Source organism: Nyctereutes procyonoides, unplaced genomic scaffold (assembly GCF_905146905.1).
Source record: "Nyctereutes procyonoides isolate TBG_1078 unplaced genomic scaffold, NYPRO_anot_genome, whole genome shotgun sequence".
Classification (NCBI taxonomy): domain Eukaryota; kingdom Metazoa; phylum Chordata; class Mammalia; order Carnivora; family Canidae; genus Nyctereutes; species Nyctereutes procyonoides.
Genome location: NW_026575051.1, coordinates 65,343,288 through 65,366,290, shown reverse-complemented (window position 1 = coordinate 65,366,290; position 23,003 = coordinate 65,343,288). Strand labels below are relative to the sequence as shown.

Sequence of the window (23,003 nt, the reverse complement as noted above, 5' to 3'; positions counted from 1 at the left end):
AACAAACAAACAAACCCTTATCATCAGAAAGTCTAGAAAGTCATAGAAAAAAACCTTGTTAATTTTTACTAATCTATTATCCCAGCCCAAAATCTGCTCAGAATTCCTTACTAATTAAATCTCCCAACCTTCTGTTTTCTGTGTCCCATCAATTCCTCACAGATTTATTGTCTCATTGTCTAAAAAGTCTAAAAATTGGGTAGCCCCGGTGGCTCAGTGGTTTAGCGCCGCCTTCCGCCCAGGGGCTGATTCTGGAGACCTGGGATTGAATCCCACATGGGGCTCCCAGCATGGAGCCTTGCTTCTCCCTCTGCCTGTGTCTTTGCCTCTCTCTCTCTCTCTCTGTATCTCTCATTAATAAATAAATTTTTTAAAAAAAGTCTAAAAATTGCCTGCCTTGGTCATTTCTTTGGATCTCAATTTCATTATTGGGCTTCCACGAGCATGGAACTAAATAAACTTTGGGATTTCCCCCCCTTAATCTGTCTTGTATCGATTTGATTCTCAAAACAGCTGGAAGATCTTGACGGGCAGGAGAAAACTTTTTTCATCCCCTACAGTCTATACTCCATTCTTGAGCTCACAGCAGCCAAGTTCCCATTTGGTCTCTGGCAACAAGAGGCAGGCTCTGCAGGGAGTCCTCTCTGAGCACTTCTGCTAACAATTACCCTTACTCTTTAAAGAGAGATAGAGGGCTCCTTTGACCACTTTGTCTAAATGAGCTTCACTTAGAATGTTTCATTCTCTATCACATTATCCCAGTTTTATTCTCCTCACAGTACCAATCATATTGGCAGGTATGTCATTTATTGACTTACCACGTCTCCCCAAAATAGGCTACATAACAGACCTGATGGCTTCAAAGAATTTCCATGTCTTATTTACCCTTAGCGCTCTAGCATCTGCAGTTGAAAAACACCTTACTAGACCTTCAATAAATGCTTGTTGAGTCAATGAATGTTGAGTTTAACTAGAAAAGAGTCTATATCGGATTTAAGTGATTTCTTTATTCCAAGTATTCTTAGTGTTCCTATGGATGGTTAACGATCTGGGCAACTCTGCACCTTAAGGGGCTGATTACCTAAGTGAGGGTTCTGAAACTGAACATATTTTTTTAAAAAATGCAGATAGAGCTGCAGAACTGTGACATCAACAGGGATATCTTTCTAGGCAGGAATACAGATTTCTCTCTACCTCCCAAGTTCGAAGATGAACTACCATCTGCTTGTCCCCCCCCCCCCATTTCTTATAAAGGCTTATTTGAGCTTCATTTCAAAAGCTGTAGAATACGTTTACTATTTTTTTTAAGATTTTATTTATTTATTCACGAGAGACACACAGAAAGAGAGGCAGAGACACAGGCAGAGGGAGAGGCAGGCTCCATGCAAGGAGCCCGACTTGTGGGAAATGAGGGAAGAAAGTTGCAGGTTACCCAAACACAGGTCGTCCAAGGCAGGTTTCAGCCCCCTAACCACGAGATTTTTTTAAAGATTTTATTTATTTATTCATGTGAGACACAGAGAAAGAGAGGCAGAGACACACACAGGCAGAGGCAGAAGCAGGTTCCATGTAGGGAGCCCGAGTGGGACTAGATCCTGGGTCTCGATCGCCTGGGACTGGATCCTGGGTCTGGATCCCCTGGGACTCGATCCTGGGTCTGGATCCCCTGGTACTGGATCCTGGGTCTGGATCCCCTGGGACTCGATCCTGGGTCTGGATCCCCTGGGACTCGATCCTGGGTCTGGATCTTGGGTCTCGATCCCCTGGGACTGGATCCTGGGTCTGGGTCCCCTGGGACTCGATCCTGGGTCTCGGTCCCCTGGGACTCGATCCTGGGTCTGGGTCCCCTGGGACTCGATCCTGGGTCTCCGGGGTCACACCCGGGGCCGAAGGCAGACGCTCTCGCGCGGAGCCACCCAGGGGTCCCCTAACCACGAGATTTTCAAGAGCCCACCGTGTCCCGATGGCTTGACCTCAGTGCCGTCATGCGGCAAGGCCTTTGGTCCGTACTGCACTCTCCTACTCTATCTCCTCCTACTCATCAACCCAGACAGGCATAGGGGCAAACGGCCACGAGGATGTCAAGCCCCTGGGAGGTATTTGTTAATGGCCCACCTAGAAGGCATTTTCGGCGGTTCCCGGTGGGACGCTGGGTTGGCACGGAGACGGCGGGAGGCTTGTTTCGATTGCGGACAAACCCCGCCCCCCGCGCCCAATTCCCGGCTTTTAACTTTCCTTCCCGCGGCCCCCGAGGCCGCGAAGACCAGTTCCGTGGTCCCTCCCACCGCTTCGGGCCGCGGCGGCCGCGGGGAGACAGGAAGGAAGCGCCCACCCCCGGACCCCGAGGTCCCGCCGCACCCCCGCGCTCGCCCGATGCATTGTGGGCGCTGTAGTCCGGCGGGGACCCGTGGGCGACTACAAGTCCCGTGAGCGCCGCCTCGCCCGCAGTCCCCCTCCGCGGCCTCAGCTGGGGCTCCAGGGCCCAGGGCGCGGCGTCCCGGCGAGTCAGCTGTTCCTCCCCCGCGGGCTTCGAGAGGCGGAAGCCGGAGACACGCAGGGAGGAGCTCCGCGCGCGGGGGGAACGCCCGGCCTACGTGCTCGCTCGCCTCGCGACCGCTGTGCGCGAGCCCGGGGTCCCCGCGGCGGGCGGCGGCGGCGGCGGCGGCGGCGGCGGGGGCGGAGGGAGTCCGCGGCGGCGGCGGCGGCTGCAGGAGAGCAATGGCGGAGACCGTGGCGGACACCCGGCGGCTCATCACCAAGCCGCAGAACCTCAACGATGCCTACGGGCCGCCCAGCAACTTCCTCGAGATCGATGTGAGCAACCCGCAGACGGTGGGGGTCGGCCGGGGCCGCTTCACCACCTACGAAATCAGGGTCAAGGTGAGGCCGGCTTTCTCCCCTTCAGAGACCCCCCTCCCCTCCCCCTCCCCTCCCCTCCCCCTCCCCCCCCCTCTCCTCCCCCTCCCCCTCCACCCCACCTGGGCCGGGAGCCCCGGGCCGACTCTGTCGGGCACAGCCTCGTCCGCGGGCGGGCGGGGTCTCGGGTCAGCCCCCCCCCCCCCGCCGTGTAGGGCTTGGACGGGGGCTGCACGGAGCGAGCTCAGCTCAGCGCTGCTACTTGGAGAAGGTGCTCGAAGAAGAGGGCGTGGGTTGAGCGCCGCTTGCCCCCCGAGCAGCTGATCTGGGAATGACATTTGAGTTGGAAAGGTGCAGATCTTTCGAGAACACGGTGCTCCCTCGGGAGGGGGAGCTAGATGTGCCTGAGACGGGGGTGGGGGGGCAGGGAGGGGGGGGAAGGTGGTTTGCACCGAGTTTTCCCAGTTTTCTTAACCCTGGAGACTTTCCCCCCAGGGGTGGCCAGAGCCGAGCTGGTGGGTCGCTGCAGGCCCCCCTTCCCCGAGCTGCCAAACTACCCCAGCTTTGTACGCTTTTCGGAGCAAAAAAAAAAAAAAAACAAAACAAAACAGAAAAACTAATGGGTGTTGACAAAAGGCTGACGGATTCGGTGGGGCCGAACCTGCGGAGGACCGCAGGGTGACCTCAGCCTTCTGGGCCACCGTGGGTGCTGGAGGGCCGAGGCGTGGCGAGTCGTGGCCTCCCTCCCCGTGCAGAACTGCAGCTGCTGCAAGAAAGCCTATTATTCACTTAGGGATCTTGCTCTCTTAATTTCGAGGTGTTCACTTGACTGAATGGAGGAAATCAGCTGAAGGAGAAGCACACTTAATGATTTCATAACTAGTATTTGATGGCAATAAGTAATTCAGATGATTTGGAAGATGCTAATTGAGGCTAGAGCTTCACTTTCACTGTAGTTCGGGATTGAAGAACTTTCTCTCACCTAGGGAGGTATCTTTAAAAAATCATAGGAAACGAACCCAGCTGTCAAAAAACAACAAATTGTTTTACTACCAAAAATTAAGTATAATAAGCTTCACTTTGCAGTAACTGAGATTTACATAACAGGTGATTATTAATATTTAAGCCGAGTACTATTGCTCATTGCCTTGTGCACTTTCTGTGCGTGTGGTTAAAAAACAACCTATGATTTAGCATCTTAACCATTTTTAACTGTGCATTCGTGTTAAGTATATCCCTATCGTGAAATCTGTGCATTTAAAAAATTTGTCATGTAGCTCTAAAAAAAAAAATTTAATAATCAGACTTCAAGATGTGAAACTAAAGTTTAATGCTACACGTCACCCTGGTGTCCCTATGGATGTGTAAAATGTGAGCCGTAAGCAATGCTGTAATAGTGAAATTGCAAAATCCAGGCTCCAGTATACTTAAGGAAGTACTTTACCACATAAGCTTAGTGAAAAAGTAAGCCCCCCCCTTTTTTTTTACTTTTGGAATGATTTTAAAATATATGTTCACTAAAAAATTCACTAAAAAGAACTTCCTTTTATTCACCACCATGTTTTCTTTTATTTCTTGTGCTAAAACAGAACTTGGTATTCCTGTTTCTAAACTTCCATAGCTAGTACTTCCTGTCATACAACTGAAGCAAAATCTCCTGCCTACACTTCCTCCATTTAATAACTTTGTGTTTATCTTGCTGAGTGCATTGCATTAAATGCACTCTAGTGTGATTTAATTATTTAAAAAATACATCTGATACTTTATTACTGAATAGCTGATGGGACACTTTAAAAATAGTGCTTATGGTGTGCTTTACATTTTTAAGAATAATTCCTTTTAAAAGTGGTAAGTTATGGAATTAGCAAAGAATGCACCCACATTGGTTGTATTATATAAACCAGTTTTTTCTGTATTAATGATGTTTATAGTCATAAATGCAGGTATTCTAAAAAAGTGTAATTGAGTTTCTAATGCATATGAAATGCCATTGGGGTTTTTCTTAATATGTAATGTGTTAATTTAAAATCCAGGACACCGTATAGTAAGAAAATATATCTTATTTAAGCAGCATATGATTTTTGAGAGTAATTACAATCTTGTGTTAAGTAAAATAGGCCAGCAAGATGAATAGGTAAGTCATTTTGTAATTTTACTTATTACTACTTTTCTAAGCTGTTGCTGCTCTCCCTCCTATTGCCTGCCTTTTGCTATTGAATTGCCATGTGGAGTTTAGGCCCTTAAACTATCTTACAGTTACTATCTAATTCTGGTCTTGAGAAAAATGTTCAATTTTATAGGATCTGATTGAAATTACTCTAATTCACAGAGTAATTTTATCTAGATAGTGGCACTTTAGAATGCAAGTTTCCCAATCTCCATTTATCTTTTGGTTTGAAGATAGTGTTTAAGACTATTAGGATCACTTGATTAGTATCTCTGGGCTTTTGAAAATAATTGGTACAGGGTTAATGTTTTTAAAAATTGTTCTAATGGGTAGGTACCGCAGAGAGCACCATATATGATGAAAGGTTTAGGAGAGCTCAGGGTCTAGAATTATTTTGGCGTATTAAAGAGAAGTTTAAAGGGGAAATTCAGTCACTGTTTATGAAGTTTATACTGTAATGTAACCTTAATTTTCTGGGGATTGTAAATTAGTTAAGATCTGTTGTAACTAGAGACAGTTATTTCAAACAGGAGTGAAGTTAAGGATCTTTTTTGAGCTGAGTTCAATGAATAGATTTATCATTTATAAGCAGAGTAAAGTACACAATCTAAGCTCCCACAGCATTCCCTCTGTAAAATAGATATGCTAGCAGTAGCACCTACCTCATAGGACTAAATGAGATAATGGACATAAGTCTCTTTAGTATTCACTGGTATATACTAAGCTTTTAAAAGTTACTTCTTTCGAAATGCAGATATGTTCTAATTTTAAAGGCAGTGATCAACTACATTTTCTGTGTTATTGTGCAGTTACTAAAATTGTTAGATCTGGAATGGAAGTATACTTTCATCGAGGCAGATATAGTATAAAAGAAGCCATCTTGCTTAGTGTTTAACCCAGTAGCTTTATTGTTTTAAATTTGTATTTTGTATAACTCCATGTAGAAAGTTCTGATGCCATTTGGAAGGTGGTAAATTTCATACTAAGCCCAAAAATAATTAATAGAATTTATATTTTAAGGTAGCATATTTCCTGTGATTATAGTAGTAGTTTTTCCAGTTTTATTGAGACGTGATTGATACATAATGGTTTTTTTGTTTGCTTGTTTGTTTGTTTTTGAGATTTTGGTTCTATATTCGTGATAGAGTGGGGCAGGGAGACGGAGAGGCAGGCTTCCCACAGAGCAGGGAGCCCCATGTAGTACTCTATCTCAGGACTCTGGGATCATGACCCCAGCTGAAGGCAGAAACTCAACTGATTGAGCCACTCAGGTGCCCCTATATATGATGTCTTAAGGTGTATTTAGCGTAGTGATATATGCTGTGAAATGATTACCAAAATAAGATTAGCTAATATTCAACTCCTCACATAGTTATGGAAGTAGCCTTTTAAAACTGAGGCTTATTAAAACATAAAACTGAATACTAAAGTTTGATAAACTTTCTTTTTAAAGATTTTATTGATTTGAGAGAGAACATAAGCAGGGGGAGGGGGAATGGCAGAGGGAGAAAGAAGAGGGAGAAGCAGACTCCCCACCGAGCAGGAAACCTGACACAGGGCTCAATATCAGGACCCTGAAATCATGGCCAGAGCTGAAGGCAGTTGCTTAACCAACTTGAGCCATCCAGACGCCCCAATAAACAATTTCTTAAAAAGATTTTATATATTTCAGAGAGAGCGTGTGCACGGTGCAGGGGGGATGCGGAGGGCAGAGGGAGAAGAGAATCCCAAGCAGACTGCATGCTGAGCCCAAAGCCCGATGCAGGGTTTGATCCCAGGACCCTGAGATCACAATCTGAGCTGAAACCAGGAGGGTGGACTCTTAACTGACTGAGCCACCCAGGTCCCCGAAATTTGATAAACATTTTGACAAGAAAGATGGTCAGTAAAAATTGTATCTGAACAGTGTTTTCTGTTCTAAACCTGTATTGGTGACTTTACTCTGGGCAAGGCCTCTCATTTTATTTATTTTATTATTATTATTTTTTATTTTTAGTCCTCTTTAAGTTGGAAGTTATTAATATCCAGATTGGAAACAAATTCTTAGACTTGGTCCCAGGATTTATAAGAATGTATTAAACAGCCCAAATAATATTTTATTTTCTTTTTATTATTTTTTCGAAATAATATTTTAAAGAATCAAGGTATTTTAGTGCCAAAGAACATCTGTAAATCTTTTTTTTTTTTTAACATCTGCAAATCTATGTAGATTTATCAGCTGGCTGCGAGATGTCTGATACACATCTTTGCTGCTAGTTACAGCTGACTTGCAGAATCTCCATGAAGGAAGGGCATGTTCCTGGCTTTGAGGTTTCTGTTCTTACCTAATCCATGGGGAAAGGGAGGCAGTGACAGTTAAAAAGTCGTCCTGCTATGTTGGGTTATTAGGGACTGTTCTGTATTGTTCACTTTAGTACTTTGCAGAACCAAGGCACAGAAGGTTGTCTCTCACCCAAAGTAAGTTAACTAGTGTCAGAGCCAGGGTTAGAGTTGAAGTAGTCTGCTCTTGGTTTAGAATTGCTTCACAGCTGCGGTTCATTTAATTTAAAACAGGACATTAAAACCTTTGTTGTTGACAGCCTAGTTTGGGGGCACCCTAAGGTATCTGCACCTTTTGAAGGAAATCCCAAAGTTGGTACTCTTGAGACATGAGTTGACTCTTCAATAATCAGCAGTGGGTAAGATGCAGTCAGGAGAGATGAACAGCTGCAAAGAGCTTGCTATAAAATTCTGCGCTCTGATGAGATGACCTGAAGAAAACGTGGTGTTGACCGGCTGGCTAGTGATGTTATAAAAAGGCAAGCTTTTTTTTCTGTGAGTGTTGAAGCTGAAGAAGGGATTTATCACTTGAGTACTTCTGTTCAAGAGGCTGCTATATATATATATATATATATATATATATATATATATATATCACACTTCACGAATTTGCATGTCATCTTTGCACAGGGGCCATGCTAATCCTGTATCATTCCTATTTTAGTATATGTGCTGAAGCTTATATGTATACACACACACACACACACACATATATATAGGCAGTGCTCATTGCAAATATATATATAAAAAATGTGATCTCTGAGGTAGCTAAAGAGAATAGATAATATTCCTGTTTTGCCAGTGTAAAAGCTGGAGTCCCTATTGATCTGATCCTCATCTCTTGTCCTTCCTTCATTCTTACTTTATGTTCTAGTCCTACTGAACTATTTGTATCTCCTGAATAAGCAGAATTATCTTTTATCCAGGCCTCTTGTGTCTACATATATCCTCTGCCATTAAAAACAGTCTTCCTGGGCTGCCTCTGGTTGGCTTGGTTGGTGGAGCATGTGACTCTTGATCTTGGGGTTGTGAGTTTGAGCTCCATGTTGGGTGTAGAGATTACTTAAAAAAATAAAATCTTAAAAAAAATAAAACTGTCTTCCTTTAGTAACCTTGTCTGGCTACTGTTACTTGTCCTGCAGGATTTAGCCTTACCATCATCTTTGAGATTTTGCTGATCCTTGGAATTTAGACTGAATTTCCTTCCTGTGCCCTGTTAGGATTAAATTTATTTGGTTGTTTGTGGCTTCCTTTAGTTCCTGTATCTTAATAAGCTCCTAGAGGACAGGAGGACAGGGACTGTCTTAATCACCCTTATTCAGCACCTGGCACTGCACTTAGCACATAGTGGACATTATGAGTAAGTGAAGTTTAGGAAGGTTAAGTAACTTACCCAAAGTCATAGGTATTATAAAAGACAAAACTGGGATTTGAATCTACATTTTCTGATCTTCAGAGCCTATACTGAATATTCTCCTGGGGAGCTTTTGAAATCATTTTGATTCTTATTTCATTGGTTAGTGGTGGGATTTGGAAAATGGTAGTTTTAAAAGCACCCTAGCAAGGGCACATTACTGGTACACAGCAAGGCTCATTTCTGGTTGCACCATGTTCTCTGTCTCTGAGAGGTATGGAAAAAATAAATGGAACCATAGTGGTTGGTAGTCTTGATTGAATTTTAAAAGGCAAATTTTAAGTAAATAAATAGAAATAACTAACCAACCAGGACACAACAGCAGATTCTGACAAATCTGAGAGCACAGAGGAAAACTAGTGATATTTACCAACGATAAAATGTCTTTTGGAGGGCAGGCACTTTAATACTAGTTCAGAGCATAACAACCTGTATAGCTTTGCTTTTTGGGAAGAAGGGAGGCATTGACTGTGTTCAGCCAGGATAGATCTTTTTGCCCCTTGTGCCATCCCTGTCTGTATCCCCATGTAATAATCATGGAGGTAAGCCAGGAGTCAGGAAAAAAATATATATCCATCTAAGAAAGAATTTTTTTTTTTACACGAGAGTGTGTGCGCAAGTGTGTGCGCATGAGTTGAGCTGGGATGGGGGGGGAAGGGCATGTGCAAAGGGAAAGAAAGGGAGAGAGAGAATCTTAAGTAGGGCAGAGCCTGACCTGGGGCTCATCTCACCACCCTGGGATCATGACCTGAGCTGAAAGGAAGAGTCAGATACTTAACCAACTGAGTAACCCAGACGCCCCAAGAAAGAAATTCTTCTATTTTGTTACTGTTGCAACTTAGTACCTTTAAAGGGGAAAAATCTAAAAGTGTTTAACTCCTAGCTGTCTTGGTGATTCTTTGTAACAGATTTTTTCCCTGTCTTCATGTTCATAATCATGCTTACCAAAAAGAAGAAAAGGAAAAGAAAAAGACTGAACTGTTTTTAGATATGTCGATGTTTTACCATATTGTGCTGCTTTCATGTGAGCAGAGCCAGCAATTTTTTGAACATCAGATAAAAATGATGGTGTCCAAGAAAAGCAATAGTATAATCTTGGTACTGCTTTACTGATTTCTTAGTTAAGTGACTTAATGCTTTCAACCAGAGTTTTACCTCCTTGAGGAAATATTTAGAACCTAGGAATTTTGACATGGGGTAGTAAAACATGACATTTGATGTAATTTTCAAGAAAGGTGGTATCAGGATACAGTTGGGGCTGTTCTCACAAGAAACTTAAGGAAGAAAGTTTATTTTTTCATGTGAGAGGTCTCAGTATCCTGGCTTGACTGTGAGCCTCCAGCATCACATCCATCTTCTAGCCAAGGGGAAAACATACTCCTGCCTCATTGCCCTTTCCCACAAAGGAAGCTGGGAAATTTAGTCACATTTTCAGCCATGTGAAGAAAGGAAGAACTGACTCTTTGCTTTACCACAGTAGCATAAGTGTTTTGGGTGTGGCTTCTAGGGTGTGGCTTTAGCAACATTCTGATCATCTCTCCTAATTCTTTCCCTTTTAAGTTTTTTTTTTAATATTTTATTTATTTATTCATAGAGACACAGAGAGAGAGAGAGGCAGAGACACAGGCAGAGGGAGAAGCAGGCTCCATGCAGGGAGCCCGACGTGGGACTTGATCCAGGGCCTCCAGGATCACGCCCTGGGCTGCAGGAGGTGCTAAACCGCTGCGCCAGCCACCGGGGCTGCCCTTTAAGTTTTTTTTTTTTTTTAAAGATTTTATTTATTAATGATAGACCAAGGCGGGGGGGGGGGGCGCAGAGACACAAGCAGAGGGAGAAGGAGTCTCCATGCAGAGCCCGGTGCAGGATTCAATCCTGGCACTCCAGGATCACGCCCTGGGCTGAAGGTGGTGCTAAACCGCTGAGCCACCCAGGGAACCCCAGTTTTTTTTTTTTTTTTTTTATTAGAGCAAGCAATCGTGAGTGGGGGGAGGGACAGTTGGAGAGGGAGAAGTAGACTCCCCACTGATCAGGGAGCTTGATTTGGGGCTCAATCCCGGGAACCTGACGTTAGCCAAAGGCAGATGCTTAACCTGCTGAGCCATCCAGGTGCCTCAGTTTTGACAGTCTTAAATATGAGTTTTGATATCTTCCTGAGAATTAATTTTGATAAGTTGAGAAAGGAGACAACTGAAGATATGGCACCTCTGATAAGGGTGTACCTTGGGGTTGGATTAGGGGTCCTTGAAAATAGATGATTAACCCTTTTTTTTTCTTCAATGGCTATTTAAAGCTATGGAGGCAGTTCTACTTAGAACCAGCATTTTAGTTGATGGTATTGAATGATAGAGTATATAATTTGAGCAACCAAAATAAGTGAGATCAGTATCTCTTACCAGAGAATCATAATAAAACTTAAAATAATTTTTATAAAATTATTTTGCCTTGACATTATTTGTTATCTTGAAGTGAAACTGAAGTAGTGGGCAGCGGGGGGCGGGGGGGGTGCTCAGCGCGTCACCTTCCGCCCGGGGTGTGGTCCTGGAGACCCAGGATCGAGTACCGCTTCGGGTTCTCTGCATGGAGCCTGCTTCTCCCTCTGCCTGTGTCTCTGCCTCTCTCTCTCTCTCTGTGTCTCTCATGAATAAATAATCTTAAAAAAAAAAAAAAGAAACTGAAGTAGATAAAAATCTTGTTGGCTAGGTATATATTATGTATTGTCAGGCCTTTATTTAAATTTACACCCAGGAGTGCTTGGGTAGCTCAGTTCCTTGAGCATCCAACCCTTGGTTTCAGCTCAGGTCATGATCTCAGGGCCATGAGATCAAACCCCATATCTGGCTCTGTGCTTAGCTCAGTTTGCTGGAGATTCTCTCCCTCTCCCCCTTTAGGTCTTTCTCAAACAGAGAAGTAAAATCTTAAATAAATAAATTTATACTCAGAGACACCCCCCCCCCCCAATATTGTGTAACAGAACTTTTTTTTTTTAAGATTTATTTAGAGGGACACCTGGATGGCTCAGTGGTTGAGCATCTGCCTTCAGCTCAGGGCGTGATCCTGGGTCTGGGGATTGAGTCCCACATTGGGCTCCCCACAGGGAGCCTGCTTCTCCCTCTGCTTGTGTCTCTGCCTCTCTTTCTGTGTCTCTCATGAATAAATAAAATAAATTTATTTAGAGAGAGCATGTGCACGAGTGGGAGGAGGGGCAGAGGCGAAGAGAGAGAGAGAAGCCGACTCCCTGTTGAGTGTGGAGCCAGACATGGGGCTTAAATCTCACCACCCTAAGATCTTGAGCTGAAATGAAGAGTCAGGAAGCCCAACCAACTGAGCCACCCAGGTGCCCCACTGAGAACATTAAGACACTACTAATATATTTACAGCAGGAGTGAGCAAGCTGTGTGTTTCCCTGTTTTTGTAGCTTTTGGAGCACCTCTAAAGTTTTAAGTAATAAATTTGTATTTTAAGCTAAGTTTGTGATCATTTGTTACAGCAGCAATAGGAAATTAATAAGAATGACCATACACCTGTACTAAGAATCATTTCCAGGGATACTCATTCATTTCAAAAGAATGAGAGTCAGTAGGGATGGGGGTTCAGCCTGACTTAGACTTGTCATAGGCCACAGCTTTATATTTCTTCTCCATCAGAATCTAGCAACATTGGTTCTTATTATCCCTCTCCTTTTACTCTGCCAAGATGTTTTACCAATTGTGTAGAAAAATATTTTTTCTGGGGCACCTGGGTGGCTCACTTGGTTAAATATCTGACTTCGGCTCCTGTTAATGATCTCGAGGTTCTGGGATCAAGCCCTGAGTTGGGCTCCATGCTCAGCAGGAAGTCTGCTTGTCCCACTCCCTCCACCCCCCCAACTTGTGCTCTGTCTCTCAAAATCTTTTTAAAAAGAGAGAGAGAAGATTCCCATTGCTCATCGTCTTTGAAAAAAGAAATCTTTTTTATTTCCCCACATAAAAAGTTAGATGCCTTGGAGTGCCTGACTGGGTTAGTAGAGTATATGACTCTTGATGTTAGGGTGGTGAATTTGAGCCCCACATTGGGCTGCCTTAATTAATAGGTTATAGAGGATTATTTTTCCAAACTGAAGAGAAAATTACTGAGCGACTAAGTCACTTTGGCTATCCAGGTATAGCTCAAGATTAATATTAAATGGCCAATGCAGTTTTTTTTTTTTTAAGATTTCATTTATTTATTCATGAGAGAGAGAGGCAAAGACACAGGCAGAGAAAGAAGCAGGCTCCCATGTAGGGAGCCCGATGTGGGACTCGATCCTAAGATCCTTGGAGCCCAATGTGGTTCTATCCTAGGACTCGAGGATCAAGCCCTGGGCCAAAGGCAGACACCCAACTGCTGTGCCACTCAGGCATCCCCAATGCAGTTTTTTTTTTTTTTAACTGAGTATAAGAGAAAGAACCACATAATCTTTGATACAGTGGTTTATCCTTGCTGTTGTGATCTGGTGCTGTTGTATGAGAGGGGACCAACTTCTGAGACTAAACCAGTGTAAGATTATGAGTATGTGATGAATACTGTAGAGTATTGGCTCTTGGTTAAAATTTAACTTAGAAAAGGTGTTATTCTTGATTATTAGGCCTCTGAACCTCCATAATGCCAAGCACACAGAATAGAAAAGTACTTTGACTTTGGCATCTTGTGATTCTGTGTTTCAAAGTCTAAAATATATTTAAGTATTTCAAGCAGTAGATGTATAACTATACAATTTCTTCTGATGTTAGAAATTTTTTCCCTCAGTTTCTATTTTGGAAAGAAACCTCTGCATGTTAACTTCAGGCATTTATCTATAATGAGCAAGAACAATCTGTTCTCTTAAAACATCCAGATCCATTTGTGACAGGATAGATTTTAAAAATCCAACCTAAAAGACTCTGAGGTCTATAAAATATATGTATCAAATACACAGGGCACCCAGAGCTTCTGTATGAAGAAAGTTCAAGAAGGTCAAAGCTAAGGAGGTATTGTAGAAGAAGGATTCTAATTATAAAATCTGGTAAAACATTCATAAAATTAGGAAAGGATTTATAGGTTGGAGTAGGCCATTAGTTATAAATACTGTTCAGTGAATTGTTTAGAAGAAATATGTGTTTTGATTTGCTCTTCTCTAGAACTTGATATGCCTTTGTCTAAATCTATTCTAATATAATAGCCATTAGCCATACGAGGCTATTTGAATTGAAGTGTTAGATTCAGACTACCAGTAGTCTATTTGTCCAGTTTCCTTGGAATTAAAGTTGACTAGTTTGACTTGTCTTTAGTTCATTATAAGTAATAATTGGTTTTGAATATGCAGGATGGTTCCATATACAGGGACCATTGTATATAGGGCTTTCTCTCCTCAGTTTCTTTAACCTTTTTTGCCCCATTTCATTGTGTTTCCAGTCAGTGGTCATTCATAGTCTGTTCACTGTTAACCCTGGGCCAAACTCCCAAGCATGTAGTGACATACCACCCTCTTCTCTGCTAATTAAGATAGAGAAAGTTTCTTAATCCAGTCAAAGGTTAGAGACATATTTTCTTTATAGCATTATTTTATTTTATATTTTATTTTATATATTTATTTATATATTATTTATTCATGAGAGACACAGAGGGAGAAGCAGGCTCCCCATGGAGAGCTTGGTGTGGTACTTGATCCCAGGACCCAGGGATCACGCCCTGAGCCAAAGGCAGACGCTCAACTGCTGACCTACCCAGGCGTCCCAGCATAATTTTATTATATTAGGAAGTTGAGCACAAGTTTATAAACTATAGTTAAACTATAGTAGCTTAACCAAAGAGAACTGGGATGAGTGGTTGCCTTTCAGAGTGTATAGAATCTTCTCTGTAGTCCTGTACAGGTAGATGTAAAGTCTGTGTGGTTCAGAGAGATTTCCGTTAAAAATGCTTTCAGATCTGTTGAGAGCCCTGGGCTTTCCCAAGATTAAACTTAGCTCAGGGCCCCTGAAGTAATTTCCTGTTCTCCAGTGGAGTTGCAGTCTCTTTAAGGTCTTGCAGTGGCCAGTAGAAGAGGAAATGCTTCCCAAAATCCCTTCCTGCCCTGCTTCCTCAAGGGTTCTTTCTTTATAAAGGCCTCAGAAAAAGTCTGTTAGATTAAGATGTTGAAGTCTTATGACTAAGTTCTTACTTAGGCAAACTAAAAGCAACTCACCAGTGGATATTAAATTTAGATTGTAAGGCACTTCCATAAATCAGCATTGTCCCTCAGTATACACATTAACATACTCTTTTTTTTTTTTTTTGAAAGATTTTATTTATTCGTGAGAGAGAGAGAGAGAGAGAGGGGCAGAGACATAGGCAGAGGGAGAAGCAGGTTTCATGTAGGGAGCCCAATGTGGGACTGGATCCCAGGACTCCAGGGTGGCGACCTGAGCCAAAGGCAGATGCTCAACCACTGAGCCACTCAGGCGTCCCTAACGTACTCTTCGTAAACACCTGAAGTTGCTGAGGAGTCTGCATCGGCTGAGGTTGAAAGGGTTGAACAAGCTGCAAAGGAAAAACAGCTTCAGTTATAGATTCATTGAAATATCCTAGAAAACTTGTATTTTTATAACTTTCTAACTTAAATTCTTGGTTGTTGAACAAGTCACCTTGTTATGTTGTTTGAATTATTGCAAAACTCCCTTCGGCAGTTTTTGATGGCTTGTGCTTCTGATTACTGTTTGTCCTGTTTATCCTAGTTTCACCTGACTTCATTGAAAGAGCACAGTTTCTTATCAGTATCATATGGTTTCAGAGACATCTTGGCGGTTTTTTGCTATCAGTATTGCCAGAAATTCTGTATTATGTGAGAAGTTTTGGGGGGGGGGTTATTTTTTGTTTTTTTTCATTTAATAAGTTTTATTTCCCAAAATGTAGTTGGTGGGATCTTGTTCATCTTCACCAGCAGTTGGGGCATCTCCACCCTTGGTGTTTCTGGTGTAAATTACTTGAGCTCTGTGCTTTGAAACCAGTTTAGTAAGTCCTTTACTGAGGAGCTCCTAAAGGGCTGCCTGGCCAGAGAACCTTGAATATTCAGTCTCTCAGAGACAACTGCTGGAGTTAAAAGCTTATAGTTGGGAACTTCCTTACAGAGTTTGTCATATGTCGCTATGTCAAACAACACCAGATTATTGAGTTTGTCTCAAACTTTGCCTTTGGACCACTTCTTCTTTTTGGCCTTGCCCCCAGATTTGTTCACCGGGTCTTTGTCCTTTTTGGCCGACTTTCCAGCATCTTTCTTCTTCTCGTTGTCCTTGGGCGGCATAGCGAAGCTCAGAGAGCAACAGCCCACCCCTGCAGCCTCACTAAGATGTCGGACAAAAAGCAAGTTTTGGGCTTTTAATTTATAGTTGCTATTATTTACTACTATTAATTCCTACACTTGCCCTGATACTACATTTTGTTTTTCTCCTTCTCTGTCAATCCCTGTGTAGGGCTCCTTACCTGTACCCCACCGACAGACCTCATTTTCATGTTGGGTTTTACCTCTGTGTTTATCATATTCAGGTATCATTCTCAAGGAAGCTAGACTTCTTTCTCAGTTGGTCTAAGCATCTGCGGCTATCTTTCCCTACCCAGTGATGGTAGAAAAGAACTGGAAACAGACTTGAGTATTATTATATGTGTGGGGGTGAGGGGACAAGGGAGAGATTGTAGCAGAGAAGTAAAACTCTTGAATACTTACATTGCATGGATTTCCATTTTTTTTTTTAGAACTTTCACTAAGTTTTTGTTCTTTGGGAGATAGTGTTTATTAACATAGTCCAAGAACACTTAAATTATGAACTTGAATTCATATCCTAGTTTGCCCAGCCTATTGAGTGCCCTTGGACAATTAACGCCTCTGAACCTATTACCCATTCTAAAGATGACAGTGTTAACTATTGTCTTTAGAGTTACATGAGAATTTTATGATGTGTGTTATGGACTTTAAATACTATCTCATTTGGGAACCCTGGGTGGGTCAGTCAGTTGTTCAACATCTGACTCTTGATTTCAGCTCATGTCTTAATCCCAGGGTTGTGAGCTTAAGCCCCTTGTTGTTAAAAAAAAAAAAAATTCTTATTTATTTAGTATTAGCTGCTGCTATCATTTAATTACTGAATTGCCTCTTTCTGTTGCACTTTAAAAAAAGAGAAGAGACAGTACTAATTTCAGTGAATGATGGTTTTCTGACATAAATTACCAGATCTGCATTTTTTCTCCCAAACTCTGATATATCATTGAAGTGTTTTTTTTTTTTTTTAATTTTATTTATTCAAGAAGGAGAGACAGAGGCAGAAGGAGAAGCAGGCTCCCTTTGGGGAGCCTGATGCAGGACTCGATCCCAGGACCCAGGGATCATGACCTGAGCCAAAGGCAGACACTCACCCACAGAGCCACCCAGGTACCCTCATTGAAATGTTCTTAAGGAAAAGTCAAAACTTCAGAATCTCTTATATTATTATAAAGTGTATTATTTAAACATGGCACAATAGATGGTAGTGATGGTTATACAACAATGTGAATTGTTCACATTAATGCTTCAGAATTCTGTACACTTAAAATTGTATACTCTGTAACATAAAATGATAAATTTTATGTGTATTTTATCACTATAAAAAATATGGAAACAAATAACGAAGGAGGGACAGTTGTTTAAGTTTATATAATCTTTTCCTTCAAGTTACCAAAGCAGGAGAGGAAACCAATTCTTCGTAACTCTGCCTGCTCGTAATAATACCAATTTTCAGAACCCTGATATGATTATTCTTGACATGTTTGTCTAGCTTTATCATTGATTTGGCGGTGGGGGGGGTTGCTTAACTCTTCACCATTGCAGCAGCTCCCACCTTTACCTTTTTGCATTATACCTTTTTTTGAGGTTTTTATTTTGAAGACATTTTACTGATACTATTAAGCTTTTAATGTTAACTTATGTGTGCTCAGAAGCACTTTTTGTGCAATGTTTAAAGGTTTTTAGAGGCCTCTTGATCGAATGTTACTTAGCTTCTTGTTTTTACATATTAATCGCTTAGTGGAGGTTTTAAAGCTTTATTTATTTAACATCTATTTGGGTCAAGTACTGTAACCATCGTGTGCCTTAAGATCATGAACTTTGAACTTGAAAAAATCCTTCCTCTCTGCCTATTTGTATGCATATGACCCTGAGCAAGTTACTTTACTCCACTTTTTGAGTTTCTTCAGCTGTAAAAATGAAACTTCACAGAGGATTAAATGTGACATGTGGCTATACTACCCAAAGCAGTTTACACATTCAATGCAATCCTTATCAAAATACCACCAGCATTTCTCACAGAGCTAGAGCAAACAATCCTAAAATTTGTATGGAATCATAGAAGACTGAACAGCCAAAGCAATCCTGAAAAAGAAAAAACTGAAGGCATCATAATTCTGGACTTCAAGCTATATTACAAAGCTATAGTCATCAAGACAGTATGATACTGGCACAAAAACAGACATATAGACCAATGGAACAGAATAGAAAACCTGAAAATAGACCCACAACTATATGGTCAACTAATCTTTAATAAAGGAAAAAAAATATCCAGTGGAAAAAGACAGTTTCAACAAATGGTATTAGGAACACTGGATGGCAAAATACAGAAGAATGAAACTGGACCACTTTATACACCATAATAAATTCAAAATGGATAAAAGACCTAAATATGAGACAGGAAACCATCAAAATCCTAGAGAACACAGGCAGCCACCTTTTTGACCTTGGCTGTAGTAACTTCTTACTAGACACATCTCTGAAGGCTAGGGAGACAAAGCAAAAAATGAACTATTGGGACTTCATCCAGAAAAAAAAAAGTTTCTGTACTGTGAAGAAAACAATCAACAAAACTGTAAGACAGCCTATGGAATGGGGAAGGATATTTGCAAATGACATGTCTAATAAAGCATTAGTATCCAGAATGTATAAAGAGCTTAACCAAACAATCCAGTTAAGAAATGGCAGAAGAGGGCAGCCCCGGTGGCGCAGCGGTTTGGCGCCGCCTGCAGCCCAGGGTGTGATCCTGGGGACCCGGGATCGAGTCCCACATTGGGCTCCTTGCATGGAGCCTGCTTCTTCCTCTGCCTGTGTCTCTGAGCCTCTCTCTCTCTCTCTCTCTCTCTCTGTGTCTCTCATGAATAAATAAATAAAATCTTTAAAAAAAAAAGAAAGAAAGAAATGGCAGAAAAGATGAATAGACACTTTTCCAAAGAAGACATCCAGATGACTAGCAGAATGAAAAGATGGTCAACATCACTCATTATCACATGAAATACAAATCAAAACCATGTTGAGATACACCTCGCACCTGTCAGAATGGCTAAAATCAACAACAACACAGGAAACAACAGGTGCTGGCAAAGATATGGAGAAAGGGGAACGCAACTTGCACTGTTGGTGGGAATGCAAACTGGTGTAGTCACTGGAGAGCAGTATGGAGGTTCCTCAAAAAGTTAAAAATAGAACTACTCTATGATCCAGTCCCACTACTAGGTATTTACCTAAAGGATACAAGAATACTGACTCAAGGGGGTACATGCACCCTGATGTTTATAGCAGCATTGTCAATAATAGTCAAACTATGGAGAGAACACAAATGTCCATCGACTGATGAATGGATAAAGAAGTGGTGTGTACACACACACACACACACACACACACACACACACTGGAATATTACTTAGCCATCAAATAAATGAAATCTTGCCATTTGCAATATGTGGATGGAGCTAGAATAGAATGTATTATGCTAAGCGAAATAAATAAGTCAGACAAAGACAAATACCACATGATTTTACTCATGTGGAATTTAAGAAATAAAACAGGTGAATATATGGGAAGGGGGACAAAAAAGAGGGAAACAACCCATAAGAGACTTTTAAAGATAGAGAACAAACAGGGTTGATAGATAGGGGGATTGGCTAAATGGATAATGGGTATTAAGGAGGGCACTTGTTATGAGCACTGGGTGTTATATGTAAATACGGAATCGGTGAATTCTCCTGAAACCAATATCGCACTGTATGTTACCTAACTAGAATTTAAATAAAAATTTTTAATGTGGCATGATATTTGCCCTACACTCAGTATACAGTAAGGGCATAATATATGTGAAGTAATAATAGTTCCTATTTAATTATTGAGGTAAATGGCAGTATCTTCATTTTAAAGATGATGCGACTCAGATTTAATGAAGGAAAGTAACTTTTGTTTTAAAGATTTATTTACTTTAGAGAGAGAGCCAGAGGAGCAGCAGAGGGAGAGAAGCAGACTCCCTGCTGAGCACTGAGCCTGAGCAGGGCTTGATCCCAGGATCCTGAGATCAGGACCTGAACCAAAACCAAGAGTTGGATGCTCAATCTACTGAACCATCCAGATGCCCCAGGAAATTTTTTTTATTAGTTTTAAAGCCTCTAAGCCTAAAAGGTGGTACATACATGTCTTTATCATAATAATGTATTCCTCAAATTGTGTTCTATGTTATAGAAACTTGCCCCGTTGTATTCTGGTATCCTTAATTTCTCTCTCCTTACCCCTTACCTATGTTTGTCTATATTAAAGTCTGCTAATCAGGGATGGATTTAGTCAGTGTTCATGGTAGATTCTTAATTAATACTTTTTATTCTGTATAGTTCTTAGCATTCTAAGTAGCATCAGTGGCTTATGAGACTTCATAATTAGTATTTATAAGTGTCATGATTTAAAATATATTATTTGTCATACTTCCAAGTAGTTTGGGGGCTAGAGGTGAAGGATCTGGAATGATTTCCTTTTCTGACAAACTTCACAACTCAGAGGAGAGGGCAAGGAATGGAAAGTATGAGGAGAAAAGAGGCTAGAGTACTCAGAAGTGAGCTTAAATTATGAGGAACAGAATCCAGAATACCATGCTCTCTAGCCCTACCACAAACACTGATGATGGCCTAACAGTTAAAGAATATATACTGGCAAGAAATTTTAATTATACTAACCTAATTATTAATATATTGAAATATTTGATGACAAGTTACAACTCCTCTTTTGACCTGTGCTTTTTCCAGTGGTTTATTATGAGGGTTCTTACAAGAGTTACTTACTATTTCTAATAAAAGGATTTTGTGTTAGTGATTTGAGTACTTTTGGGTCATAAGAACGATAATCATTCTGTGGGGCTTTATGGAAGGAATTAAATATAGTAATGAGGGACTCCTGGGTGGCCCAGCAGTTGAGCGCCTGCCTTTGGCCCAGGGCATGATTCTGGAGTCCCTGGGATCAAGCCCCACATAGGGCTCCCTGTGGGGAGCCTGCTTCTCCCTCTGCCTTTGTCTCTGCCTCTCTCTCTGTGTCTCTCATGAGTAAATAAAATCTTTAAAAAAAAAAATATTGTAATGACACTGCTGTCTCTAAATTTAAAACATGTATATATGTAGTATTTAATATCATTGTTTAGTTGCTCTTGTTATAGCTAATCACTCACAAAAAGAGAAGGGGGTTTATTAATATAAGCATCGCTTATGTCTTAAAGAATTAAGACTCAAATACCCGTTTTCATGTTTTTGTGTTCCAGGTAATATTCCATTCTTTGAAGAAATACCCCAGTTTCATTCTTATATAATGTAGGTGGCAAATTATTCCATACTGTATTCTTAGAGGTTTATCAGGTTAGTTCAGAGAAAGCAACTTACTAAGTTACAACTTTTATTTTAGGACCTTGCTTTGGGTTAGAGTAGGAAAACTTCAGTTCATTTTATCAGCTGCTTCAATGTTGCAGGAATACTTCTAATAATTAAATAATCCATAATCAATTAACTATTTTAGATTTTCTAGGCACCTCACCTGCTCAGAGCATGGTCAAGAGCTATTAAGGAAGCAAAAAAGTTAACAGCAGAGTTAAAAATAAAGAAGTCTGTATGCTTGTTAGGTACTGCATTTTTGTATATGAAATACTGTCCTCTCCATATCCTCCATGTTTAGCATAATTCCACCAAAGTCAGATTACTGATTCAGTTACCTGTTACTGTGTAACAAATATCCCCAAAAGTTGGTGACTTAAAACAACTAACATTCATTTTATCACAATTCTGTAGTTTGGTTAGGTCTTAGAAGGAACAGCTTATCTCTGTTTTCCTTGATACTTGCTGGAGTACCACGACTGGGCCTGGAAGACTTATTTCCAAGATGATTCCGTTGTGGCTGGCTGGAGAGTGGGTGCTGGCACCAACTGGGAATTCAGCTGGGGCTATTGATCAGGTCTAGAATTTTCTTCCATGTGGATAGCTAGACTTCTAAGAGAATAGTGTGACTTCCAAGAGACAATGTCTTTTTAAGAACAGATATTCAGGAGGACAAGCCTCAGTTCACAAGAACTTGCTAATATACCATTCATCAAAGGCGGTCACATGGCCCGGTCAATAGAGGAGAGGATAAAAAAGCCTGATTTATTGCAGGTAACCAAAGTAATAGCCTACTACAGTTCTGTACTTCCTCAATCTAGAGTGAAGTAGCCTCTCTGGAGGACATTTTGAAGCCTTAACATTCATAGTCTTTGACTCAGTAATTTCACCTTTAGGGTTTTTTGGGTTTTTTTAAAGATTTATTTATTTGTTCGTGAGAGACATAGAGAGGCAGAGACACAGGCAGAGGGAGAAGCAGGCTCCATGCAGGAGCCTGATGTGGGACTCAATCCCAAAACTCCAGGATCACGCCCTGAGCTGAAGGCAGACGCTCAACCACTGAGCCACCCTGGCGTCCCTGGGGGTTTGTCTTAAGGAGGGTATATAAATTCCCTAGATCTGTATATATCAAGGCTTCATCTGACTTTCATCCTTAGCATTTTGCCAAGGGTGAGATAGCTGGTTAACGCAGGAGTTGGCGATTAAAACCAGATTGTCTGGTTCCAGAACCATATGATTAATCATTATATTATACTACCTGTCGTGTATATAGTGTCTGTATATAATCATATTAATGATACTAAATGAGAAGCTCATAACATATTTAATAAGTTCTATATATAAAAGTCTAAAAGGACATCAAAATGAAATACCTACAAAGGAATGTGTATTAACTGTTATAGTTTTTTTAATTGTAAGGATACTTTTTATGAGCCTACCATGCAAACTTAACCTAATATGTTCTTCATATACATGTGGCTTATTTTTTTAAAGATTTTTATTTTTAAGTAATTTGTGCCCAAATTGGGGCTCAAACTCAACCCCAAGATCAAGAGTTGCATACTCCACCAACTCAGCCAGCCAGGT

The 23,003-nt window shown here is 41.2% G+C and overlaps 1 protein-coding gene, 1 non-coding gene and 1 pseudogene across 2 annotated transcripts in view; 1 reads left to right on the top strand and 2 right to left on the bottom strand.

Moving 5' to 3' along the window:
- The first annotated feature begins 2,713 nt into the window (after positions 1 to 2,713).
- SNX3 (sorting nexin 3) overlaps positions 2,714 to 23,003 on the top strand; it is a 40,335-nt gene continuing 20,045 nt past the window's right edge. Inside the window, exon 1 of the mRNA XM_055330799.1 lies at positions 2,714 to 2,880. Within this exon, the coding sequence (XP_055186774.1) occupies positions 2,719 to 2,880 (162 nt within the window). The 5' untranslated portion in view covers positions 2,714 to 2,718. The remainder of the gene's footprint in view (positions 2,881 to 23,003) is intronic.
- LOC129513177 (U6 spliceosomal RNA) lies at positions 7,928 to 8,035 on the bottom strand. Its single transcript, XR_008665164.1, has one exon. It is a non-coding gene; the product is annotated as a U6 spliceosomal RNA (small nuclear RNA).
- Positions 15,614 to 16,074, bottom strand: LOC129512763 (40S ribosomal protein S25-like; annotated as a pseudogene).